The 13,959-nt window shown below is 46.0% G+C and overlaps 2 protein-coding genes across 4 annotated transcripts in view; one reads left to right on the top strand and one right to left on the bottom strand.

The window, feature by feature from the left end:
* Positions 1-7,461: 7,461 nt before the first annotated feature.
* LOC115178463 (uncharacterized) lies at positions 7,462-9,509 on the top strand. 3 transcript variants are annotated; one of them, XM_029739653.1, is made up of 2 exons: positions 7,462-7,500; positions 8,778-9,509. In XM_029739653.1, exon 2 carries the CDS (start codon positions 8,785-8,787, stop codon positions 9,424-9,426), a length of 642 nt encoding a protein of 213 aa, XP_029595513.1. In that variant the 5' UTR covers positions 7,462-7,500; positions 8,778-8,784; the 3' UTR covers positions 9,427-9,509. The 3 variants fall into 3 exon arrangements, with proteins under 3 accessions (XP_029595513.1, XP_029595515.1, XP_029595514.1); XM_029739655.1 differs by having other exon boundaries at positions 7,486-7,500; positions 8,781-9,509; XM_029739654.1 differs by lacking the exon at positions 7,462-7,500 and adding an exon at positions 7,556-7,620.
* A 3,474-nt stretch (positions 9,510-12,983) lies between these two features.
* LOC115178462 (TOG array regulator of axonemal microtubules protein 1-like) overlaps positions 12,984-13,959 on the bottom strand; it is a 37,850-nt gene continuing 36,874 nt past the window's right edge. The window contains exon 8 of the mRNA XM_029739651.1: positions 12,984-13,786. Coding sequence (XP_029595511.1) covers positions 13,777-13,786 — 10 coding nt within the window. The 3' untranslated portion in view covers positions 12,984-13,776. The remainder of the gene's footprint in view (positions 13,787-13,959) is intronic.

Here is a 13,959-nt window from a genome sequence, read left to right on the forward strand (position 1 = left end):
GTCCCCCCTTATCTCCGCTCACTGGTCACCATAGCAGCACCCACCTGTAGCACGCGCTCCAGCAGGTATATCTCTGGTCACCCCCAGAGCCAATTCCTCCTTTGGCCATCTCTCCTTCCAGTTCTCTGTTGCCAATGACTGGAACGAACTACAAAAATCTCTGAAACTGGAAACACTTATCTCCCTCACTAGCTTTAAGCACCAGCTGTCAGAGCAGCTCTGTCACGCCCTGACCAGGGGAACTCTGCTATTTTGGTCAGGGTGTCGTATTTCTATGGTTTATTTTCTATGTTTTGTTATAGCCTTTCTTTGTGGTTTATTTCTATGTTGGGCTCGGGGTGATTTCCAATCAGACAGCTGTCGCTAGTTATGTCTGATTGGGAATCACATTTAAGTTCCTTTCCCCCCACGATGTTTGTGGGTTGTTGTCTCTTTTTGTTGGAGCAGTAGCGATATGTTTATTCTCTGTTTTGACCGTGTTATTTCAGTTTGAAATAAATAACATGTGTTCGCTCCCAGCTGCGCCTTGGTCCACTTCTTCCTTCATGCACGACGATCGTTACAGAACAGCCCACCGAACCAGGACCAAGCAGCGGGAGGATAAGGAGCGCGAGAGATGGGCTCGCGAGGGGAAGGAGTTCTGGACCTGGGAGGAGATCATGTCGGGGAAAGGACCCTGGCGGAAGGATTCCCAGGTCGAGGAGGTGATGCCAGCCGGTGGAGGGAGTCGCAGGCGGCGGTCGAGGAGGCCCGGAAGACACCCCCAAGAATTTTTTTTGGGGGGGGCTAATGGGGTGGTCCGGAAGGGCAGAGGAAGAGCCCAGACCACTGCTCTCGTGGGGGATAACGGCGAAGGAGGAGGCAGAGATGTGGCAGGTCCTGGAGGACCTGCGTAGGGACAGCGTGGAGGAAGAGCCTTGGGTGGCAGAGGTGCGCACGGTATCGCCAGTGCGCCTGCACAGCCCAGTGCGCTCTGTGCCAGCGCCCCACATTTGCCGGGCTAGGGGGAGTGTTCAGCGAGGACGTGTTGTGCCGGCTCAGCGCTCCTGGCCTCCGGTGCCCCTTCTCGGTCCGATGTATCCTGCGCCGAGGACGCGCACTGTGTCTCCGGTACGGCTGCACAGCCCAGTGCGTTCTGTGCCAGCGCTCCACACTTGCCAGGCTAAGGTGGGCGTTGAGCCAGAACGGGTGATGTCAGCTGTGCACTCCAGACCTCCAGTGCGCCTCCTCGGTCCAGGATATCCGGCGCCGCTTATGCGCACTGTGTCGCCGGTGTGCGGTCACGGTCCAGCACGTCCTGTGCCAGCACCTCGCCCTTGCCGGGCGAATGTGGTGCGTGTCCACAGTCCAGTCCGGCCCATCCCTGCTCCCCGCACCAAGTTAGTGGTGCGTGTCCCCAGTCCTGTCCGGCCCATTCCTGCTCCCCGCACCAAGTTAGTGGTGCGTGTCCACAGTCCTGTCCGGCCCATTCCTGCTCCCCGCACCAAGCCAGTGGTGCGTGTCCCCAGTCCTGTCCGGCCCGTCCCTGCTCCCCGCACCAGGTTGGTGGTGCGTGTCCACAGTCCTGTCCGGCCCATCCCTGCTCCCCGCACCAAGCCAGTGGTGTGTGTCCCCAGTCCAGTCCGGCCCGTCCCTGCTCCCCGCACCAAGCCAGTGGTGCGTGTCCCCAGTCCAGTCCGGCCCGTCCCTGCTCCCCGCACCAGGTTAGTGGTGCGTGTCCACAGTCCTGTCCGGCCCATCCCGGCTCCCCGCACCAAGCCGGTGGTGCGTGTCCCCAGTCCAGTCCGGCCCGTCCCTGCTCCCCGCACCAGGTTGGTGGTGCGTGTCCCCGGTCCTGTCCGGCCCGTCCCTGTTCCCCGCACCAGGCCCACGGCGCGTGTCCACAGTCCGGCACGGCCTGTGTCCGGTCCACCGGTGACCAGTCCTGTTCCGGTCGGCGGCTCCGCTCCAGAGCCTGAGCATGCCGCTCCACCGTGGTCCAGTCCGGGCCAGAGGGGTAGGGCTAGGGTGGAGGCAGGGGGAGAAACACGCCCGGGGCCAGAGCCTCCACCGAGGGTGAGGCGCCCACCCGGGTCCCCCCCCCTAATAGACTTTAGGTTGGTGCGCCGGGAGTACGCACCGTTGGAGGGGGGGTACTGTCACGCCCTGACCAGGGGAACTCTGCTATTTTGGTCAGGGTGTGGTATTTCTATGGTTTATTTTCTATGTTTTGTTATAGCCTTTCTTTGTGGTTTATTTCTATGTTGGGCTCGGGGGTGATTTCCAATCAGACAGCTGTCGCTAGTTATGTCTGATTGGGAATCACATTTAAGTTCCTTTCCCCCCACGATGTTTGTGGGTTGTTGTCTCTTTTTGTTGGAGCAGTAACCTATCGGTATTTTCTTGATTTTGTGTACGTGTTTATTTCGGTGTAAAAGAATAAACATGTGTTCGCTCCCAGCTGCGTTTTGGTCCACTTCCTCATCACCCGACGCCAATCGTTACAAGCTCACAGATCACTGCACCTGTACATAGCCCATCTATAATTTAGCCCAAACAACTACCCCTTCCCCTACTGTATTTATTTATTTGATTTATTTTGCTCCTTTGCACCCCATTATTTATTTCTACTTTGCACTTTCCTCTACTACAAATCCACCATTCCAGTGTTTTACTTGCTATATTGTATTTACTTTGCCACCATGGCCTTTTTTGCCTTTACCTCCCTTATCTCACCTCATTTGCTCACATTGTATATAGATAGACTTATTTTTCTACTGTATTGTTGACGGTATGTTTGTTTTACTCCATTTGTAACTCTGTGTTATTGTATGTTGTGGAACTGCTTTGCTTTATCTTGGCCAGGTCGCAATTGTAAATGAGAACTTGTTCTCAACTTGCCTACCTGGTTAAATAAAGGTGAAATAAAATAAAATACATTTAAAAATCCTCGCAGTGGCAGACCACGTGTAACAACACCTGCACAGGATCGGTACATCCAAACATCACGTCTGGGGGACAGGTACAGGATGGCAACAACAACTGCCCGAGTTACACCAGGAACGCACAATCCCTCCATCAGTGCTCAGACTGTCCTCAATAGGCTGAGAGAGGCTGGACTGAGTGCTTGTAGGCCTGTTGTAAGGCAGGTCCTCACCAGACATCACTGGCAAAAGCGTCGCCTATGGGTACAAACCCACCGTCGCTGGACCAGACAGGACTGCCAAAAAGTGCTCTTCACTGATGAGTCGCGGTTTTGTCTCACCAGGGGTGATGGTCGGATTCACGTTTATCGTCGAAAGAATGAACGTTACACCGAGGCCTGTACTCTGAAGCGGGATCGATTTGGAGGTGTTGTCATTGCAGGCAGTCTCAACGCTGTGTATTACAGGGAAGACATCCTCCTCCCTCATGTGGTACACTTCCTGCAGGCTCATCCTGACATGACCCTCCAGCATGACAATGCCACCAGCCATACTGCTCGTTCTGTGCATGATTTCCTGCAAGACAGGAATATCAGTGTTCTGCCATGGTCAGCGAAGAGCCCGGATCTCAATCCCATTGAGCACGTCTGGGACCTGTTGGATCGGAGTGTGAGAGCTAGGGCCAATCCCCCCAGAAATGTCCGGGAACTTGCAGGTGCCTTGGTGGAAGAGTGGGGTAACATCTCACAGCAAGAACTGGCAAATCTGGTGCAGTCCATGAGGAGGAGATGCACTGCAGTACTTAATGCAGTTTGTGGCCACACCAGATACTGACTGTAACTTTTGATTCTGACCCCCCTTTGTTCAGGGACACATTATTCCCTTTCTGTTAGTCACATTTCTGTGGAACTGGTTCAGTTTGTCTCAGCTGTTAGAATCTTGTTATGTTCATACAAATATTTACACATGTTAAGTGTAAATAAATGCAGTTGACAATGAGAGGACGTTTCTTTTTTTGCTGAGTTTATATACATATCCGTATACAGTTGAAGTCGGAAGTTTACATACACCTTAGCCAAATACATTTAAACTCAGTTTTTCACAATTCCTGAAATTGAATCCTAGTAAAAATCCCCTGTCTTAGGTTAGTTAGGATCACCACTTTATGTTAAGAATGTGAAATGTCAGAATAATAGTAGAGAGATTGATTTATTTCAGCTTGTATTTCTTTCATCACATTCCCAGTGGGTCGGAAGTGTACATACACTCAATTAGTATTTGGTAGCATTGCCTTTAAAATGTTTAACTTGGGTCAAACGTTTTGGGTAGCCTTCCAAAAGCTTCCCACGATAAGTTGGCAGAGCTGGTGTAACTGAATCAGGTTTGTAGGCCTTCTTGCACGCACACGCTTTTTCAGTCCTGCCCACACATTTTCTATAGGATTGAGGTCAGGGCTTTGTGATGGCCACTCCAATACCTTGCCTTTGTTGTCCTTAAGCCATTTTGCCACAACTTTGGAAGTATGCTTGGGGTCATTGTCCATTTGGAAGACCCATTTGCGACCAAGCTTTAACTTCCTGACTGATGTTTTGAGATTTTGCTTTAATATATCCACATATCCTCCCTCATGATGCCATCTATTTTGTGAAGTGCACCAGTCCCTCCTGTAGCAAAGCACCCCACAACATGATGCTGCCACCCCTGTGATTCACGGTTGGGATGGTGTTCTTCGGCTTGCAAGCCTCCCCCTTTTTCCTCCAAACATAATGATGGCCATTATGGCCAAACAGGTCTGATTTTGTTTCATCATACCAGAGGACATTTCTCCAAAAAGTACAATCTTTGTCCCCATGTACAGTTGCAAACCTGAGTCTGTTTTTTTTATGGCGGTTTTGGAGCAGTGGCTTCTTCCTTGCTGAGCGGCCTTTCAGGTTATGTCAATATAGGACTCGTTTTACTGTGGATAAAGATACTTTTGTACCTGTTTCCTCCAGCATCTTCACAAGGTCCTTTGCTGTTGTTCTGAGATTGATTTGCACTTTTCGCACCAAAGTACGTTCATCTCTAGGAGACAGAACACATCTCCTTCCTGAGCGGAATGACGGCTGCGTGGTCCCATGGTGTTTATACTTGCGTTCTATTGTTTGTACAGATGAACGTGGTACCTTCAGGCATTTGGAATTTGCTCCCAAGGATGAACCAGGCTTGTGGAGGTCTACAATTTTATTTCTGAGGTCTTGGCTGATTTCTTTTGATTTTCCCATGATGTCAAGCAAAGAGGCACTGAGTTTGAAGGTAGGCCTTGAAATACATCCACCTCCAATTGACTCAAATGTTGTCAATTAGCCTATCAGAAGCTTCTAAAGCCATGACATCATTTTCTGGAATTTTCGTACCTGTTTAAAGGTATGTAAACTTCTGACCCATTGGAATTGTGATACAGTGAATTATAAGTGAAATAATCTGTCTGTAAACAATTGTTGGAAAAATTACTTGTGTCATGCACAAAGTAGATGTCCTAACCAACTTGCCAAAACTATAGTTTGTTAACAAGACATTTGTGGAGTGGTTGAAAAATGGGTTTTAATGACTCCAACCTTAGTGTATGTAAACCTCCGACTTCAACTGTATATACATATTTTGTGCACACATTTGTTTACATCCTTGTTAGTGAGCATTTCTCCTTCGCCAAGATAATCGATCCACCTGACAGCTGTGGCATATCAAGAAGCTGATTAAACACCATGATCCTTACACAGGTGCACCTTGTGCTGGGGACAATAAAAGGCTACTCTAAAATGTGCAGTTTTGTTACACAACACAATGCTACAGATCTTTCAAATTTTGAGGGAGCGGTCAATTCGCCATGCGGCTGCTGGAGTGTCTTCCAAAGCTGTTGCCAGAGAATAGAATGTTAATTTCTCTACCATAAACCGCAGTACGTCCAATAAGTCTCACAACCGCAGACCACGTGTAACCACGCCAGCCCAGGACCTCCACATCCATTTTCTTCACCAGCGGGATCATCTGAGACCAGCCACCCAGACAGCTGATGAAACTGTGGATTTGCACAATTGAAGAATTTCTGCACAAACTGTCAGAAACCATCTCAGGGAAGCTCATCTGCAAACTCATCGTCCTCACCATGGTCTTGACCTGACTGCAGTTTTGCGTCGTAACCGACTTCAGTGGGAAAATGCTCACCTTCGATGGCCGCTGGCACGCTGGAGAAGTTTGCTCTTCACGGATGAATCACAGTTTCAATTGTACTGGGCAGATGGCAGACAGTGAGCAGTTTGGTGATGTCATTGCTGTGGACAGCGAGTTCCCCATTTTGGCGGTGGGGTTATGGTATGGGCAGGCATAAGCTACAGACAACAAACACAATTGCATTTTATCTTTGGCAATTTGAATGCACAGAGATACCGTGACGAGATCCTGAGGCCCATTGTTGTGCCATTCAGCCACCGCCATCACCTTATGTTTCAGCATGATAATGCACGGCCCCATGTCATCGGATCTGTACACAATTCCTGGAAGCTGAAAATGTCCCAGTTCTTCCATGGCCTGCATACTAACCAAACATGTTACCCATTGAGCATGTTAGGGATGCTCTGGATTGACATGTACGACAGCGCGTTCCAGTTCCCGGCAATATCCGGCAACTTCACGCAACCAATGAAGGGGCTGGGAAAACATTCCACAGGCCACAATCAACAGCCTGATTAACTCTATGCGAAGGAGATGTGTTGCACTGCATGAGGCAAATGGTGGTCATACCAGATACTGACTGGTGTTCTGACCCATGCCCCTACCTTTAAGGTATCTGTGACCAACAGATGCATATCTGTATTCCCAGTCATGGGAAATCCATACATTAGGGCCTAATACATTTATTTCAATTGACTGATTTGCTCATATGAACTGTATTTCAGTAAAATCTAAAAGATTGTTGCATGTTACGTTTATATTTTTGGTCAGTGAATTATATATATTGTATATACACACACATACTCACACATCAATTATGTTTTTATTAGGAAAAGTGGCAATAACATTTACTTCCATTGTGTGTTTTTTTCAAAAATAATTTCCTGTCTGTTTTTCTCTTTCCAGCTGAGTATACTTTTGGTTGATGAACCTCAGGTTTGAGGTCAATTCCATTTAAATTCCAGTCAATTCAGGAAGTACCTTGAAATTCAAATTCCAATGAGGAACATGTGTCATTTGAATCTGGTTTAGTTTCTGAATTGACTGGCATTGAAATGGAATTAACCACAACCCGTGATGACGAATGATAAAATAATACATGCTGTATCTCCAAAAAAAACACTAGAGGGCAACATTGCCTGGCATGTCTTGCAATGAGAATGGGGTTAGCGTTACGATATGGAATAGCATGAATAAAATAATGAGGGATTCCGTGTACAGCACTTTAAAATGAAAGTGAATGTGATCTCTAAAGCAAACGGGATATTGTTTGAAGAGATTCCATTGGGTATGATGTCATGATGTCACGCAAGGAAGCTGAGTTGAGCTGAAAAATCGAAAGTGAAACTATCAGAGATACAGTGTCAAAACATTGGAGGTAGAACGGGTAGGTTAATTACCTGAAAAAGGTAGAAACAATGTAAAAATATTTTTGCTACTTATCCACAGCCAGTCAGTTGCACAACATTGGGATCTATAAGGCATAGATTTTTGTTTTTCTACAGCGGTAACTATACAGTACTGGATTTATTGTTGTTACTATCTAACTTACATGTATGTTTTTCTTTCTCTCTCAGTCCTGTCAAATTACCACTGTGCAGCTGTATTGGTGATCAGGGTTGACTTTAATTCAGTTAGTTCAGTAAAATGAAAAGTCTTCATAATAAATGATGGGAGATTTGAATTAAATTATTCACTGAATTGACCCCAGCCCTGGTGGTGACTATACAAAATACTCTTATAGAGGGAGAAGATGGGAGTTTAGTTCAGTCGAAAAGGAAGAGGTTTGTGTTGTTCAATGACACCCTGTATACATTACGACATCATACTTTGTACTCAATCAGTAGCTGAGAATATCTGTGTTGTAGTTCACGTTTAAATAACATTTCTCATTGAGCCGACATATGCAGCGTGTACCGTGAATGCAGTATCCGCAACTGCGGGAACATTGCCTTTGTCAATCGCCCTATAAAGTGGATCTTCGGCGCTTCAGATTGAATTTAGATTTCGTCAATAATCTTTTGGGGGGGAATAAATCATGGAAACATACTTTGAGTAAATAATAATTTGAGTGGTTAGATTTTAGAAAAGAAAACATCTCTATATCTATGTCTTCAATATGTTTTTTCATCAATACATTATTGATGTGAGTGTACAACACATATAGCCTAACACGGTACATATGGAATGCCGTTTGGGTCTTGGCGTGTCAAAAAGATACACGTCAAATAACATTATTTGACGCGTCAAATAAGCTTCTTGACCAATCAGGACCTGAATAATGACTCCACGTCACATAATAATTTAACATGTTCATAAATTGTTTCCGTACTTATTACACATTGATTACACTCTCACTCATATTTCATATGTCACAACGATTCACCGATACGTATGCTATGAGTCATAGATTTTGTCACTGATGATTATGAGGTACAGCCAGAAGAGGATAGGCTCTCTGAGCTGGGTTCCTCTCCACGTTCCTATATGGGAATCTTTCCAAGCCACTGTGCTCTCACTTCTGCTTTGCTTGCACTTTGGGGTCTAGGCTGGGTTACTGTAAAGCACTTTGTGATAACTACTGATGTATAAAGGTCTTTATAAATACATTTGATTGATTGATCTCATCAGTTTACAAATTGGTGTCAACTGTGTGTCCGTTAGCAGAGCCATGCCAGCGAAGTTGGTGCAGTTCACCGGTTGGGAGGCTGTGGTTGAGAAGCAGATTGTCCTGAAACCTGGCCAGGCACCACGGGGCAGACAAGGCTACACCATGTACCATGGCACCCACCGTGACAGCGCTCGAGCCATCATCACAGGTGGGTTCCGGCCCTCGGCGGGGGGCACGTTGGGCCCGGGGGTCTACTGCAGTCGGGACATAGCCAAGGCGAAGGGTTACCCCGGTGGGTGTCCCACTGGAGAACATGTGGTATTGCAGCTGAAGGTCCGGGTGGGCCGCGTGAAGAAGATGGATAGGCAGAATGTAGCAATGTGGTGCTCGTGGCAACAGAGCGGATACGATACAGCCTGGCTGCCCTCCACCGTCATTGGGCATGAGGAGGACTGCGTTAAAGATCCAAAGCGGGTGGCGGTTAACGGCATCGCGCACTGTGGCGACCCGGCCACGAAGCAAGCCCTCGAGAAGCTCATCAGTCAGCAGAGGCATGGGGTGGAATCAAGTGGGAGGGTTGTGGGCGGGTGTAAGGAGTGCAAGATGCAGACACCGATTGGCCACTCTCTGGAGGTGTGTTGGGGGTGTGGCGCCACTGTATGCCCTTTTATGGACAAACACGTCTGCAAAAGGAGCAGTTGAAAGTGACAGCTTCAAAATACTGGATACTATACGATGATGACATTATTTGTTAATTCAACAATAAAAGTTTGTGTGAAAATACATTTATATTTGTTGGTTCACTCATTGTCACCCACGATGAAATCAGAGGGTGGATCTGTCTCCGTCCGTTCGTACGTACAATGCTCACGTTAGTTAGTCACACGCGATCTCTCAGACACCACTGGCCCGGTTTTGACTAAACTTGGGTGAAAAGGTTGTGAGTTCAAATCTCATCATGGAAAACTTTAGCATTTTAGCTAATTAGCAACTTTTCATCTACTTGCTACTTTTAAGCTACTTTGCAAATACTTAGCTTGTTAGCTAACACTTCCCCTAAACATAAACTTAACCCTTTTAGTTAACCCTAACCTTAACCCTTTTAGTTAACCCTTCCCCTTTAAACCTAGCTAGCTAATGCCAACCAGGTAACGCTACCCACCAAGCTAGAATTTGTAGCATATCATACATTTCACAAATTCTTGACATATAATACGTGTACCAAATATGTAACATATTGTACGTTTTGCAAATTTGTAACATAATACGAATTGTAATATATCATACAAAAGGGGTGATGGACAACCAGAAATTAATACATACCATACGAAACGTAACATATCATACTAACTGGAGTGTCTCGGATTTACATACAGAATACATACTGACTTGCCTAGTTAAATAATGGTTAATTAAAAAAACTATAATAATACAAAATGCTCTGAGACCAGGTTGGTCTGCCCCCAGAACAAAATCTAGTAGATTGCCAGCATGCATGCAAAATTTGGTTCTGGGCTCTGAGACTACTGAGCTATACATGGGTTGCACGTTTCGTCACAATATTGTTTTGAACGTTCATTTCAGGACTGCCAGGACGGCCAGCTGAAGATTTGGTCTAAAGTGCATTACTATGGCTTAAAAACACGATGCAATATCTAAAGAAGGCAACTTATTAGTAGCAAAACCTTGCGTCTTCATTTTGAGGTCTCCAGATTGACTTTAGTTGCAGTGAAACATTAGCTAGCTAGCTAAGAGATTGAGTGGAGACCAATACATTTTTTCTTACAAACTTTGCTAGCTAATGACAACATTGCCATCTGAAAGAAGCAAACATTATTTTTGTCCCCACCAGTGACTACGCTTTTCCACTTGTGCTCTAACTAGCTACAGTGAGGGAAAAAAGTATTTGATCACCTGCTGATTTTGTACGTTTGCCCACTGACAAAGAAATCATCAGTCTATAATTTTAATGGTAGGTTTATTTGAACAGTGAGAAACAGAATAACAACAAAAAAATCCAGAAAAACGCATGTCAAAAATGTTATAAATCGATTTGCATTTTAATGAGGGAAATAAGTATTTGACCCCCTCTCAATCAGAAAGATTTCTGGCTCCCAGGTGTCTTTTATACAGGTAACGAGCTGAGATTAGGAGCACATTCTTAAAAGGGAGTGCTCCTAATCTCAGCTTGTTACCTGTATAAAAGACACCTGTCCACAGAAGCAATCAATCAATCATATTCCAAACTCTCCACCATAACCAAGACCAAAGAGCTCTCCAAGGATGTCAGGGACAAGATTGTAGCCCTACACAAGGCTGGAATGGGCTACAAGACCATCGCCAAGCAGCTTGGTGAGAAGGTGACAACGGTTGGAACGATTATTCGCAAATGGAAGAAACACAAAATAACTGTCATACTCCCTCGGTCTGGGGCTCCATGCAAGATCTCACCTCGTGGAGTTGCAATGATCATGAGAACGGTGAGGAATCAGCCCAGAACTACACAGGAGGATCTTGTCAATGATCTCAAGGCAGCTGGGACCATAGTCACCAAGAAAACAATTGCTAACACACTAAACGTGAAGGACTGAAATCCAGCAGCGCCCGCAAGGTCCCCCTGTTCAAGAAAGCACATATACATGCCCGTCTGAAGTTTGCCAATGAACATCTGAATGATTCAGAGGACAACTGGGTGAAAGTGTTGTGGTCAGATGAGACCAAATGGAGCTCTTTGGCATCACCTCAACTCGCCGTGTTTGGAGGAGGAGGAATGCTGCCTATGACCCCAAGAACACCATCCCCACCGTCAAACAGGGAGGTGGAAACATTATGCTTTGGGGGTGTTTTTCAGCTAAGGTGACTGGACAACTTCACCGCATCAAAGGGACGATGGACGGGGCCATGTACCGTCAAATCTTGGGTGAGAACCTCCATCCCTCAGCCAGTGCATTGAAAATGGGTCGTGGATGGGTATTCCAGGATGACAATGACCCAAAACACACGGCCAAGGCAACAAAGGAGTGGCTCACGAAGAAACACATTAAGGTCCTGGAGTGGCCTAGCCAGTCTCCAAACCTTAATCCCATAGAAAATCTGTGGAGGGAGCTGAAGGTTCGAGTTGCCAAACGTCAGCCTCGAAACCTTAATGACTTGGAGAAGATCTGCAAAGAGGACTGGGACAAAATCCCTCCTGAGATGTGTGCAAACCTGGTGGCCAACTACAAGAAAGGTCTGACCTCTGTGATTGCCAACAAGGTTTTTGCCACCAAGTACTAAGTCATGTTTTGCAGAGGGGTCAAATACTTATTTCCCTCATTAAAATGCAAATCAGTTTATAAAATGCGTTTATAACAGAACATGGCCAAGATGTTAAAATGTTCATAGATGACCAGCAGGGTCAAATAATAATAATCACAGTGGTTGTCGAGGGTGCAACAGGTCAGCACCTCAGGAGAAAGTGTCAGTTGGCTTTTCATAGCCGATCATTCAGAGTATCTCTACTGCTCCAGCTGTCTCTACAGAGTTGAAAACAGCAAGTCTGGGACAAGGAGCACGTCCGGTGAACAGGTCAGGGTTCCATAACTGCAGGCAGAACAGTTGAAACGAGCAGCAGCACAGCCAGGTGGACTGGGGACAGCAAGGAGTCATCAGGCCAGGTAGTCCTGAGGCATGGTCCTAGGGCTCAGATCCTCCGAGAGAGAGAGAGAGAGAGAGAGAGAAAGAGAGAGAGAGAAAGAGAGAGAAAGAGAGAATTAGAGAGAGCATACTTATATTCACACAGGACACCGGATAAGACAGGAGAAATACTCCAGATATAACAGACTGACCCTAGCTCCCCGACACATAAACTACTGCAGCATAAATACTGGAGGCTGAGACAGGAGAGGTCGGGAGACACTGTGGCCCCATCCGACGATACCCCCGGACAGGGCCAAACAGGCAGGATATAACCCTATCCACTTTGCCAAAGCACAGCCCCCACACCACTAGAGGGATATCTTCAATCACCAACTTACCATCCTGAGACAGGGCCGAGTATAGCCCACAAAGATCTCCGTCACGGCACAACCCAAGGGGGGGCACTAACCCAGACAGGAGGATCACGTCAGTGACTCAACCCACTCAAGTGACGCACCCCTCCTCGAGACGGCATGGAAGAGCACCATTTACTATTACATTTTAGTCATTTAGCCGACACTCTTATCCAGAGCGACTTACAGTAGTGAATGCATACATTTCATGCATTTTTTTTTGCACCAGTAAGCAAATTGATATAAAACATCCCCACTAAATGTTTTTAAATGCTCACGAATTTCTACAAAATGAGCACAAATTTATATTAAACATGGCATACAAATTATGAAACGAGCTCACGAATTGTAAAACGTCCACGTACTGTAATATACATCCGCTCTACTTTTAGTTTTGGATGTTATGATGATATTCCCTGGAGGTCGGGGCCCACAGGGCAGGTGCCCTGCATGCCCATTCGGTAATCTGGCCCTGATCATGAAATTAAACTACAGGTATTGTTGTTACACATCCTCACACTGTCTTGAAGGATAAAACTGAGACTGTAGCCAGCTTCCATTTTACCTAATTTTATTGTCCAAAGAATGTTCTCATAGTCCAGAAGCATTGGATGAAAATCCAAAATGTTGGTGCCATACAGGAGCACTGACCAATCTGCCTCCAAAAGAGGACTGCTGGTTTTGAGGATGGTGTGGAGGTCAGTGGTTGATGATCTGAGCACCCCCTGAGATGGTGAGTATGGTTTCAGTAGACCACTATTGAGCTGGTAGATCAGATAGGAGCTTCGAGGAAAGGTCATTTAGTGCTTTGAATGTGGTTCATATTGCCTTATAGTGAATTCAGGACTTGGACAGGGAGTCGATGCAGCTTAAAGATGCATTTACATGGGGGTTTGGATGATAGTGTCAAATTTCTTAGAATGAGCGAAAATATTGGAGTTTGGGGACTGGAGGGGATAATAGTGAAGTTGGGAAATGTGCAAATATTTAGATACAAACATATAGTCAAGTTGGGGATTATTCAGATATTCCTGTTGAAAAAGAGAAAAGACAGAAAGATATAATCTTACAGTATATTAAATTCATCCCATTGGGCCAAAACTGGTTGAATAAACATTGTTTCCACCTCATTTCAACAACCCAAATAATCTATGTGATGACGGTGAATCAATGTGGAAAACACAATTGGATTTTTTTCACCCAA

The sequence above is a fragment of the Salmo trutta genome, chromosome 38 (genome assembly GCF_901001165.1).
Source record: "Salmo trutta chromosome 38, fSalTru1.1, whole genome shotgun sequence".
Lineage (NCBI taxonomy): Eukaryota > Metazoa > Chordata > Actinopteri > Salmoniformes > Salmonidae > Salmo > Salmo trutta.